Raw genomic sequence first — 12961 nt, forward strand, 5'->3', positions numbered from 1 at the left:
CAGTATGGCTGGCTGGCTAGTGGCTTGTGTGGATATTTAGTGTATAATATATAGCGGTTAGCTAGAGTTTAGACAACCTGTGTTGCTGCTGCCCTGACTCATGTGCACCTACCGACTGAAGTAAGGATGGAGTTGAGTCAGAGGGTCGTTGATGCAGCCGCTCATCTCTGTCTTTCTGCCTCTCTCTGCTGCGCGTATCAGCCAATTAGACCCAACATTTTGTATTATCAAGTGTAAATCAAATAATATGCTGCTGTGGCAATACTGTTGATATGGAAACTATGTAGCTAGTAGCTACACACACTCGAGCAGTGACCGCATCTCAATCCATGCATGTTTGGATACTGGTACAGTGAAATGCCTTTCTTGCCATCTCTAAACCCAGCAATGCATTAATCAATAACAATGCATTACTAGAAAAAAACACACAAGAAATAAGAATAGGAAATATGAAATACACAATAAAGCAAGTAAGTAAGTAAGCATACTACATACAGCAAATATTGAAAAAGTCAGTTCCAATAACATATTTCCATGTACAGGGATACTGGAGTGATGGAGGTAGATATGTATAGGGGGAAGGAGACAGGGATACTGGAGTGATGGAGGTAGATATGTATAGGGGGAAGGAGACAGGGATACTGGAGTGATGGGGGTAGATATGTATAGGGGGAAGGAGACAGGGATACTGGAGTGATGGAGGTAGATATGTATAGGGGTAAGGGGACAGGGATACTGGAGTGATGGAGGTAGATATGTATAGGGGTAAGGGGACAGGGATACTGGAGTGATGGAGGTAGATATGTATAGGGGTAAGGGGACAGGGATACTGGAGGGATGGAGGTAGATATGTATAGGGGTAAGGGGACAGGGATACTGGAGTGATGGAGGTAGATATGTATAGGGGTAAGGGGACAGGGATACTGGAGTGATGGAGGTAGATATGTATAGGGGTAAGGGGACAGGGATACTGGAGTGATGGAGGTAGATATGTATAGGGGTAAGGGGACAGGGATACTGGAGTGATGGAGGTAGATATGTATAGGGGTAAGGGGACAGGGATACTGGAGTGATGGAGGTAGATATGTATAGGGGTAAGGGGGCTAGGCAACAGTATAAAATCAAATCAAATCAAAATCAAATCAAATTGTATTCGTCACATGCGCCAAATACATATAACATGAAATGCAACATGAAATGCTTACTTACAAGCTCTTAACCAACATTGCAGTTCAAGAAATAGAGGCGGTGATGCAACCGATTAGGATGCTCTCGATGGTGCTGCTGTAGAACTTTTTGATGATCTGTGGACCAATGCCCAATTTTTTCAGTCTCCTGAGGGGGAAAAGGTGTTGTCATGCCCTCTTCACAACTATCTTGGTGTGTTTGGACCATGATAATTTGTTGGTGATGTGGACACCAAGGAACTTGAAACTCTCGACCCGCTCCACTTCAGTCCTGTCGATGTTAATGGGGGCATGCCCGGCCCTCCTTTTTCTATAGTCTACGATCAGCTCCTTTGTCTTGCTCACATTGAGAGAGAGGTTTTTGTCCTGGCAGTCTCTGACCTCCTCCCTATAGGCTGTCTCATTGTTGTCTTGTCGGTGATCAGGCCTACCACTGTTGTGTCGTCAGCTAACTTAATGATGGTGTTGGAGTCGTGCTTGGCCACAGAGTCGTGGGTGAACAGGGAGTACAGGAGGGGACTAAGCACGCACCCCTGAGGGGCCCCAGTGTTGAGAATCAGCATGGCAGATGTGTTGTTACCTACCCTTACTACCTGGAGGCGGCCCATCAGGAAGTGCAGGATCCAGTTGCAGAGGGAGGTGTTTAGTCCCAAGGTCCTTAGCTTATTGATGAGCTTTGAGGGCACTATAGTGTTGAATGCTGAGCTATAGTCAATGAACAGCATTCTCACATAAGTGTTCCTTTTGTCCAGATGGGAAAGGGCAGTGTTGAGTGCAATAGAGATTGCATCATCTGTGGATCTGTTGGGGCGGTATGCAAATTGGAGTGGGTCTATGGTTTCTGGCATGATGGTGTTGATGTGAGCCATGACCAGCCTTTCAAAGCACTTCATGGCTACCGACGTGAGTGCAGCTTGCATATTAGTGTGTGTGCAGGTGTGTGGAGTCAGTACAAATTTATGTGAATATTATGTGTGAGAGAACAAATGATGGAGTGATGGAGTGAGTGTGTGAGTGCGTGAGTGCGTGTTGGAGTGACAGTGTGTGTGAGTGTGTAGGGCCCTGTGAGTGTGCAAAGAGACAGTGCAAACTATTGAAGTAAAAGGTCAATAAAGATACAAGGTTAACTCAGATAGTCTGTGTAGCTATGTTGTTAGCTATTTATCAGTCGTATTGCTTGGGGTGGGCGGGGGGGGGGGGGGGGGGGGGGACTTGACAATGTCACGGCAACTTGCGGGAGGTGGGTTCAGAAGAACAACAACAAAAACTGTGTACAACAAATATGTGCCTGATGAGAGCCATAACTGATTCTACGTGCAACTGACATATTGGACTCCTCCAGTTTTACACTTTAAAAGTTATATTGGTTAACACCCCTAGCATATAAATGGTTAACACCCCTAGCATCCCAGTGGGACAAAAGCATGTAAGCTTCGTACACACACACAGTTTGCACAACTTGTTCAAACTCAACTTGTTTTGTCTATCTTGGTCTTCTTCCAGAGCCACAGACGTGGTGTAGAGCACACACTGTGTGTGTAATTAAGTAAGGAAGGGTATGAGTTACCCTGATGAGGCCATGGGAGGCCATGTGAGACCCCGGCAGAGAGAGAGAGCAAGACTGCACCACTGAAGCTGTGTGCCAACTGTCGAGGGCCTGAGGACCACAGAGGGGAGGGAGGCAGATCGATGGCGAACAAACAGCTGTTGGATACAGTGATTCCATTACTACCCTACAGTGGATCAAAACATTCCTTTTGGCAAATGTAAACGATATTGCCCCTCTGGTGGCTGAGCTTATGGGGACAGCAGGAGAGCAACACCACCACACAGAGAAAACCTACTCTCAACTAGCTGGAAGGGGAGGAGAAATCACGGCTACTGTGCTCCTGAACTATGTGGAGGAAATCGTCAGACCCCAAGCTGCAGCACACTGTCAGATAAATCATCAGGAAAATATGCAGTAATGTTCTGTAGCAGCAATAGTACAGAGAACGGGAACAGTGTGGTACCTTAACTCATACAAAGAGACAACAGCAAACATATATTATTCCTGATGGATTATTGAATCTCTCTCTCTCTTTCATTATCTGTCTCTTCTCTCACTCCCAATTTCTCTCTCTCTTTCCCTCTCGCACTCTTTTTCCCTCTCTCTTTTTCCATCTCTCTCTCTCTCCCTCGCTCTCTTTCCCTCTCTCTTACTCCATACTCTCTCTCTCTATATATATATATATATATACTGTATATACATATCGCTCTCTGTCTCTCTCTCCATCTCCATCTCTCTCGGTTCTCTCCTGTGGCTCCTCCTCCTTGTCTCTCATCGCCCTGCTGTCAGTATCTATGAGGCTGAGTAGACTGCAGTAAGCTGGGGGATGAGGTTGTGCTGCCATTGTGTCATTCTACAGCGGCGTCTGGGAGCATTGAGGAATAGGTCTTATCTGAGAGCAGTAATTTGATCTGGCATCGGGAGCATGTCTCTGTCCCCTGATCCCCATTCTCTCAGCTTTCATGTGCCAGTCTCAACCCAGCTGGGAGACTCTGTAAAAACCTTTTTTGTCAGCCTTTTGGTAGTGAGGAGGAACAACTATTATGAGTTAACCTTCCTTTCAGATAACAGGGAATTGGTTAGCCTTGTTGCCAGGAAGCTATTTCACAGTGTGCTGACCATACAGTACATGCACAACAAGCAGACAAACACTCACACGATTCTGTCCAACAACATCAATGCGCTGCCAAAGATGGTTTAGGTCTACAGAGGGCAGACTATCTTTAAAAGAACAGAGCATTGACTGGTCAGATATACAGACACACACAGTCAAATATACACCTACATGCATAGCCAAACTTCCTCAAACACACCTTTTAAACTGTGTGTAGTGTTTGTTATCTTCTCAAGTTCTATCTCAGAGTCTGGCTGTGTGTCTGGCTACAGACGGATGTCCAGTCCTTTAAACTCTCCTCCAGCTCTCTCATACCTTTACACACCTCAGCCAATGATAACAGCTCACTTATATCCTTATACCCAGGAGCTTCTGCTTGTTTTCTTTTTCTCTAAATCCTCTATCTTCTTCAACTTCCTTTGTGTCTTGTTTCTATGGAAATGGCTGCGTCTCCAACTGTACAACTGTAAGTAATCATGAAATCCCTCTCAAGTCCTATACAGGAGTGAGTGACCTGCTCATGTGCTCTGTGCTGCACTAGGGATCAGACAGACTAAAAAAACACCCCAATGCATTTGGGAGCTCAGAGTCTCCAGCAGCAGAGGTAGAGGCTACTGTCATCTGTCATCTACCCTGAGCCAGACTCCATCTGAGGGGGATTTACCAAGCCTGACATGGGTATGGGCATGGGGACAGGCTGCAGTCCAGCCCAATGATAATAGAGCCTTTACAGGAGAACTATAAAGACCATGACCATCGAATGAGAGGGAGAGAGATGGAGAGAGAGAGAGGAGAGGGAGGAGAGAGAGGAGAGGGAGGAGAGAGAGGAGATGGAGAAAGAGAGAGGAGAGGGAGGAGAGAGAGGAGATGGAGAGAGAGGGGAGAGGGAGGAGAGAGAGGAGAGGGAGGAGAGAGAGGAGAGGGAGGAGAGAGAGGATAGGAAGGAGAGTGTGTGAGAGATTGCTAGATATGAATTCCACGCTTGCTTAGACAGAAAGACGAATGTTCTGACACAGGAAGTATCACATGGACAAACTGTGTCAGTGCTTTAAACTTTTGTTTTCATTTGTTGTTGTTTACATGAGCCTGCGTTTATTTGTATGAGTGCATTTGATTGTGAAGGAATAACATTCTACATCTGTTCTTCATTTCTGTATATGGTGGTAGCAACTGAACAGCAGTAAGTCAATGATTTGGGTAAGCTGCAGAAAACTGCAAATACAAACTATAACAGTGCAGCGGTTAAAAACTACGAATCATGGGAAGTTGCTGATCCCGTGTCCTCGTCGTCTGTTGTCTGTGTTGTTCTTCTATACAGTATCTCTCTCCCTCCTTCTCTCACCTCTGAATATTGTCTGAGTGTTTCATAACAGCGGAAAGCGTGTGGTTCCTTCCTCACATTTCAGACCATTAACAATACAATGCGTCAGTCTAGAACAATCAACGGTGCTGTTTACAACAGAGATTAATATATAACAACATCCTGTTAGAGACTCCCTCCTGAGAGAGAGAGAGAGAGAGCGAGAGAGAGAGAGACAGAGGAGGAAACAGAATGATGTTGTGGGCTCTGGTAAACAGCCTGTATAGAGGATGAATGATTGGCATGAGGTCATAGCCCAGTGGGGGTGGGGGTGTGTGTGTGTGTATGAGAGAGAGAGAGAGAGAGAGAGAGAGAGAGAGAGAGAGAGAGAGAGAGAGAGAGAGAGAGAGAGAGAGAGAGAGAGAGAGAGAGAGAGAGAGAGAGAGAGAGAGAGAGAGAGAGAGAGAGAGAGAGAGAGAGAGAGAGAGAGAGAGAGAGAGAGAGAGAGAGAGAGAGAGAGAGAGAGAGAGAGAGAGAGTTTGTGTGCGTGAATGTGCGTGCGTGCGTGCGCGCGTGTGTGTGTGTGTTGTGCGTGTATGTACGTGGGTGTGTGTCTGCGTGTGTGTCTGCGTGTGTGTCTGCGTGTGTGTCTGCGTGTGTGTGTGTGTGTGTGTGTTAGGGAAAAGTCAGGTGAAAGCCCCAAACTTTGCATCTGTGTGACTGATAAAGCAGTTAGCGTGGAGCTCCAATAACACAATGTGTTATGAGTGGGCCAGGCAGGCTCTAAAACATAGCAGAGCAGGGGAGGCAATGGATTATCATAATGCTGCCGCTCCTGGGAATCAATCCATGACTCATTTCCACATTTCTGAATTAAATTGGGCAGTGCATTGGTAGCAGACCAAGAGGGAGAGAGAGTAATTGCATGCTATCCTTTTAGCAATGTTTTCTCTGGATCTAATGTGACTAACAGTGCAACATCCAGCACCAAGCATGTCATGGCAACAGGCCATATATGGACGTAAGCAACTAAATACAAACAGCATCTTCCAATGAAAGAGTCAACACCGACACAAACTGTTAAACCACTGATATGTCATAACTTAAACCATCGAACACAGACAACTACACAACTCCTCAGACACTCACGCAGGTGGACACAGTCACACTCCTTAATCAAAATCTACATTTAACTGAAGTGAAATGGCAGTGGTTTAAAGACTTACCTCGTTAAATAAAGGTTAAATAAAATCAATTTAAAAAAATGATGTGTGCATGCTTGCCAGTGGGGACTGAGATTGGAGGCTGTGTGTACATGTGTGTGCATGTGTGTGTGTGTGTATTCAGACCATTTGCTATGAGACTCGAAATTGAGATGTTTCTACAACTTGATTGAAGTCCACCTGTGGTAAATTCAATTGATTGGACATGATTTGGAAAGGCACACACCTCTCTATATAAGGTCCCACTGTTGACAGTGCATGTCAGAGCAAAAAACAATCCATGAGGTCGAGGGATTGTCCGTAGAGCTCCGAGACAGGATTGTGTCGAGGCACAGATCTGGGGATGGATACCAAAAAATGTCTGCAGCATTGAAGGTCCCCAAGAACACAGTGGCCTTCATCATTCTTAAATCCACAAATACAGGTGTGCCAAGCTTGTAGCGTCATACCCAAAAAGACCCAAGGCTGTAATCGCTGCCAAAGGTGATTCAACAAACTATTGAGTAAAAGGTCTGAATACTTATGTAAATGTGATATTTCAGTTTTTTATTTTTAATAAATGGTGCTTTGTCATTATGGGGTATTGTGTGTAGACTTATGAGCTGGATTTTGTTTTTTTTAAGTCAAGGAGTCTGAATACTTTCCGAATGCACTGTATGTGCTTGCGTGTTGTGTGTAGCTGGGGAGAGCTCAGGAGAGAGATGTACATGTCAAGTGCTTGGCTGTGTCTCTGGTTTAATCCCACCTGGGCCTGCTGTCTCCCTCTGCCCCTCTCTCGGGAAGCCTGCTCCTTCCTTCTACTTCACCACCAATCAAACACCCCAGACACTTATGTTTAGCCACACACTCCATTGACAGTCATTAAAAAAGCAAAGTCACATCTACGAACATGCACTCAACTAACTAGACTTGTGTCTATCACTGCAAGTGGGATACAATCAATTGTGTGTGACTTGAAGAAAGAATCACTCTCTTTTGCAAGGGAATGCTTTAGTCAGGAAGACACCCCAGAGGCATTTCAATAAACTAGATTCTCGCAGTCTTCTTATGACTCTTTTATCACAAACCTTCAACTTGTGACTGATAGCATCAAGTCACCCATGAGAGAATTTGAGTCCATTTTCTCTCAGACAGATTCTGCCAGATAAATGCACAGCCTAGATCTGGAATCTAAGTCTGTAGTTGAAACCCAAACACCTCTACTATCTCTCTAATGTTACGTTTTACACATATTTTGTTGTACATGAATGAATAAAAGCATCAGGGGATGGAATCAAAATGTCTGTCTTTCTTTCGGCTGTGTGAGGTATGTACTCACCGTGTAGGAGCTGATGGCCTCTCTGTCCAGCTCTTGGCTGACGGACACCTCTCCGGTCACCCTGTTGATGGTGAACACACCCTTGGGGTCCTGGTCAGCACCGGACCCAGTCATATGGAAGATGTGGTCATTCTCCATCCCCGGCGAAATCACCTGGAGTCACACAAAACAACAAGCAGTCATTAGCAAATTGTCAGTATTAAATCATAACTGGCTGTATTTCTTCCACTGAAAATATGGATGATGTATTTCTTACATACTGTATGTATTCAAATAATGCAAAATCTTCCAAGCAAATGTCCTAGTAACACCAAAACATGATTGCTTTCAGTTAAGTATGTGTATCAGCAGAACAATTCAGATGAGAACATGGTTTGGCCAGATGTGTAATTGACGTGTAACCGGATGTGTAACCAGATGTGTAATCCGATGTGTAATCAGATGTGTAACCGGATGTGTGACCGGATGTATAATCAGATGTGTGGCCTGATGTGTAACCAGATGTGTAACCGGATGTGTGGCCGAATGTGTGACCGAATGTGTAACCAGATGTGTAATCGGGTGTGTGACTGGATGTGTAACCAGGTGTAACCAGATGTGTAATCAGATGTGTGACTGGATGTGTTACCATCTGTGTAACCAGATGTGTAACCGGATGTGTAACTGGATGTGAGACCGGATGTGTAACTGGATGTGTAACCGGATGTGTAACCATATGTGTGACTGGATGTGTAATCAGATGTGTAACCAGATGTGTGACTGTATGTGTAACCAGATGTGTAACCGGCTGTGTAACCATATGTGTGACCGGATGTGTAACCAGATGTGTAACCAGATGTGTGACCGGATGTGTAACCAGATGTGTAACCAGATGTGTGACCGGATGTGTAACCAGATGTGTGACTGGATGTGTAACCATATGTGTGACTGGATGTGTAACCAGATGTGTAACCGGCTGTGTAACCGGATATGTAACCAGATGTGTAACCAGATGTGTGACCGGATGTGTAACCAGATGTGTAAACAGATGTGTGACCGGATGTGTAACCGGATGTGTAATCCGATGTGTACTCACAATAAGCTAGCAAAGGCAGCAACATCCACAGGTCCCAGCAGAAGGAGGAAGGTTAAAGGCAAAAGAGATCAGAGGATGTTAGATTCACACCACACTGCACACTCACATGCCCATGCAGACTGGTTTGACATGTAAAACCAGTGCTTACAGACCGTTCCCAGATCTGTTTGTGCTGTATAACCAACTCATATGGCGGTTGTCATGCCAAACACCATAGGTGTTGGCAAGATGCTACAAACAGATCTGGAACCAGGCCACAATGTCTATGATACTGTATGCAGGGGTGAAAGTAGAATTCATTTCTTCCCGGTATGGAACCTCCTATACGTGCATGTACTTTTTTAATGGGCCTATTCATCGATTTACATATAGAATCCCTATTCATTCAATAGGACCTCTATGGGCCTAGTTGTAAAGAATTGTCATTTAACTTTTAAAATGAATTACCTTTTTATTGTGGCATAAACACAACCAGTCATGATGTTTACATCTAATTGTCAAACAGTCACTTCAAAGGGCTCCTTTACTAGAATACCTGCACGTTCAACCTCTCACAACATATTTCCATCCTCCAAACAGTGGTGAATGGAAGAGACATCTGTTACACAAAACACCAACAAGTGTAAAGGCATTTGGTGATTGTCATTAGGCCAGAATTTGTGCGTCCACTGCCTTGGTTAAAGGTCTGTTTTCATCTAACCACATCTATTTTTGGAGCATAGGCTACAACACACATTTTCAAGTTCATTCACACATTTTTCATGCCTCTGACATGCGGTAATATTAAAAAGTGGTATAATAGCCTACAGTTTTCTTGACATTTTGTTATAATTATTGTGATAGGCTCATGTTTTACTGGTACGGCGTACCCCCACTATTTACAGCATTTTGCCGGGACCCCGTACTGGACCTCCTTACTTTCACCCCAGACTATATGAGGATATACACTATATTTACAAAAATGTATGTCCTTCAAACCTAACCTTTTACTGCAGTGGGCTTAGTCAGGGTCACACAGAGTGATTCTTGGTAGTCTTGAACAAATCAAATTTGAAACAAAAGTCTACACCTCACACACATGGTTATGGGCTTAAAAAAAGAAGACACCTGTACCATGTCAGATACAGAGTTGAAATGTATTACATTTTGAGTTTGCATCCCAATATTACACTTTATATACATCACAGATGACTGAAATATAACAAAACTGTTTCACATAGAAACACCAGATCTTCTGCGTGTAAAAAAAGAAAAAATATGAATAACATTCCATCCATGAAGCCACTAGAAAGTGAATTTGTCATTTGACTGCAGTAAAGGACTACAGAAAAGTTATGGGTAGGTAATTAGTTAGTTTCAAACACAGATCCAATTGATGTTATGCCATTTTACCCAGAAGATCCTTGATGTCTTTCAGCCAACAGACGATGCCTGTAGAATGTAGAACATATGTTGTCCTAACCCATGAGCAGCACAGCACATATGTACTGTGTATTTACAGTAAAACATGGGGCTGTTTAAGGACATTTTGGAAGGACTTCTCACAGAGAGTTCACTTGGAGAATCAGTATATTCACACACAGCTACAGAATAGTCCATTTGAATACAACATTTTTTTACATTTTAGTCATTTAGCAGACGCTCTTATCCAGAGTGCATACATTTTATTACATTTTACATACTGAGACAAGGATATCCCTACCGGCCAAACCCTCCCTAACCCGGACGACGCTATGCCAATTGTGCGTTGCCCCACGGACCTCCCGGTTGCGGCCGGCTGCGACAGAGCCTGGGCGCGAACCCAGAGACTCTGGTGGCGCAGCTAGCACTGCGATGCAGTGCCCTAGACCACTGCGCCACCCGGGAGATAACCATTCCGTACCAGCTACATTATACTTTCACAATGGACTATGCAACCTAAAAAAGGACCTTCAATTATTTAACGACAAACAAACGCAGCACATACAGTACCAGCCAAATGTTTGGACACACCTACTCATTCAAGAGTTTTTCTTTATTTTTACAATTTTCTACAATGAAGAATAATAGTGAAGACATCAAAACTATGAAATAACATATGGAATCATGTAGTAACCAAAAAAACAAATCAAAATATATTTAAGATTTTAGATTCTTCAAAGTAGCCACCGTTTGCCTTGATGACAGCTTTGCACACTCTTGGCAATCTCTCAACCAGCTTCACCTGGAATGCTTTTCCAACAGACTTGAAGGAGTTCCCACATATGCTGAGCACTTGTTGGATGATTTTCCTTCACTCTGTGGTCAGACTCATCCCAAACCATCTCAATTGGGTTGAGGTCGGGTGATTGTGGAGGCCAGGTCAACTGATGCAGCACTCCATCACTCTCCTTCTTGGTCAAATAGCCCTTACACAGCCTGGAGTTGTGTTGGTAATTGTCCTGATGATAGTCAAATGATAGTCCCACTAAGAGCAAACCAGATGGAGTGGTGTATCGCTGCAGAATGCTGTGGTAGCCATCCTGGTTAAGTGTGCCTTGAATTCTAAATAAATCACAGACAGTGTCACCAGCAAAGCCCCCCCACACTATCACACCTCCTCCATGCTTCATGGTGGGAACCACACATGCAGAGATAATCTATTCACCTACTCTGCACCTCACAAAGGCATGGTGGTTGGAACCAAAAATCTCAAATTTGGACTCATCAGACCAAAGGACAGATTTCCACCGGTCTAATGTCCATTGCTCGTGTTTCTTGGCACAAGCAAGTCTCTTCTTCTTGTTGGCATCCTTTAATAGTGGTTTCTTGGCAGCCATTTGACCATGAAGGCCTGATTCACACAGTCTCCTCTGAACTGTTGATGGTGAGATGTGTCTGTTACTTGAACTCTGTGAAGTATTTATTTGGGCAAACATTTCTGAGGCTGGTAACTCTCATGAACTTATCCTCTGCAGCAGAGGTAACTCTGGGTCTTCCTTTCCTGTGGCGGTCCTCATGAGAGCCAGTTTCATCATAGCGCTTGATGGTTTTTGCAACCGCACTTGAAGAAACTTTTAAAGTTCTTGAAATTTTTCAGATTGACTGACCTTCATGTCTTAAAGTAAAGTAATGATGGACTGTCGTTTGTCTTTGCTTATTTGAGCTGTTCTTCCCACAATATGGGCTTGGTCTTTTACCAAATAGGGCTATCTGTATACCACCCCTACCTTGTCACAACACAACTGATTGGCTCAAAGGCATTATGAAGAAAAGAAATTCCACAAATTAACTTTTAACAAGGCACACCTGCTAATTGAAACGCATTCCATGAAGCTGGTTGAGAGAATGCCAAGAGTGTGCTAAGCTGTCATCAAGGCAAAGGGTGGCTACTTTGAAATATCTAAAATGTAAAATATATTTAGAAAAAAACATATATTTTGTTTAACACTTTTTTGGTTACTACATGATTCCATATGTGTTATTTCATAGTTTTGATGTCTTCACTATTATTCTACAATGTAGAAAATAGTACAAATAAAGAGAAACCCTAAAATGAGTAGGTGTGTCCAAACTTTTGACTGGTACTGTAGATGTAGGAACAACTGTAGTTTTGTGTCTATTTGTGTACTTCGAGGAAAGGCAACATTTCAAGGTCATCTGTTGTTCCCGTATAGACATCTAATGGTGGAGTTTTCTTTTTAGAGCCATTGACATCCAGCAAGTTACTGCTCTAAGATGAAATCCAACTGGGCTTGTTTAACCCCTGCACCAAATATGTAGCTTGTTTCAGCTCTACAGTACCTACAGGAAAGCATAGGAACAACGGTTTGCTGACTTCTACAGGTTTCAGAGATTACAAATAATAGATCAGCTTTCAATCGCACTGCCTTCTAGATTTAGTCTGGGGGGTGACGGATAAAGGAGGTCTTTATACGTGAGTTGGTTCTCAGAGCAGACAGCACTCTATTCACTGTCTCACTGTCTCTATGACAATGAACACAACTTCAACTACTCATACAGCCACATCATTACTTAGGCAATGAAAGCAAACTGCCTCTTTCAGGGACATTTCCATGTCATCAAACAGTCTCTGGCCCCTACTAGGGCTGTTGTGGTGACTGTATTACCGCCACACCAATAGTCATTAGTCATGACTGCAGTAAAATTCCACGATTCACTGTAATCTTCTCTTATGCACTCTGGACATGTTTTGATAGTACCCAACTCGCTAATG

At 43.7% G+C, this 12961-nt stretch overlaps 1 protein-coding gene across 2 annotated transcripts in view; it reads right to left on the reverse strand.

Annotated features, from left to right (window-relative positions):
• cdh13 (cadherin 13, H-cadherin (heart)) overlaps positions 1-12961 on the reverse strand; it is a 568028-nt gene that overhangs the window by 332871 nt on the left and 222196 nt on the right. For both annotated transcript variants that reach the window (XM_039017434.1, XM_039017433.1), the window contains exons 5-6: positions 8767-8772; positions 7692-7844 (exon numbers count right to left, since the gene is read on the reverse strand). In XM_039017434.1, coding sequence (XP_038873362.1) covers positions 7692-7844; positions 8767-8772 — 159 coding nt within the window. The remainder of the gene's footprint in view (positions 1-7691; positions 7845-8766; positions 8773-12961) is intronic.

This window comes from Salvelinus namaycush, chromosome 21 (assembly GCF_016432855.1).
Source record: "Salvelinus namaycush isolate Seneca chromosome 21, SaNama_1.0, whole genome shotgun sequence".
Taxonomy (NCBI): Eukaryota; Metazoa; Chordata; class Actinopteri; order Salmoniformes; family Salmonidae; genus Salvelinus; species Salvelinus namaycush.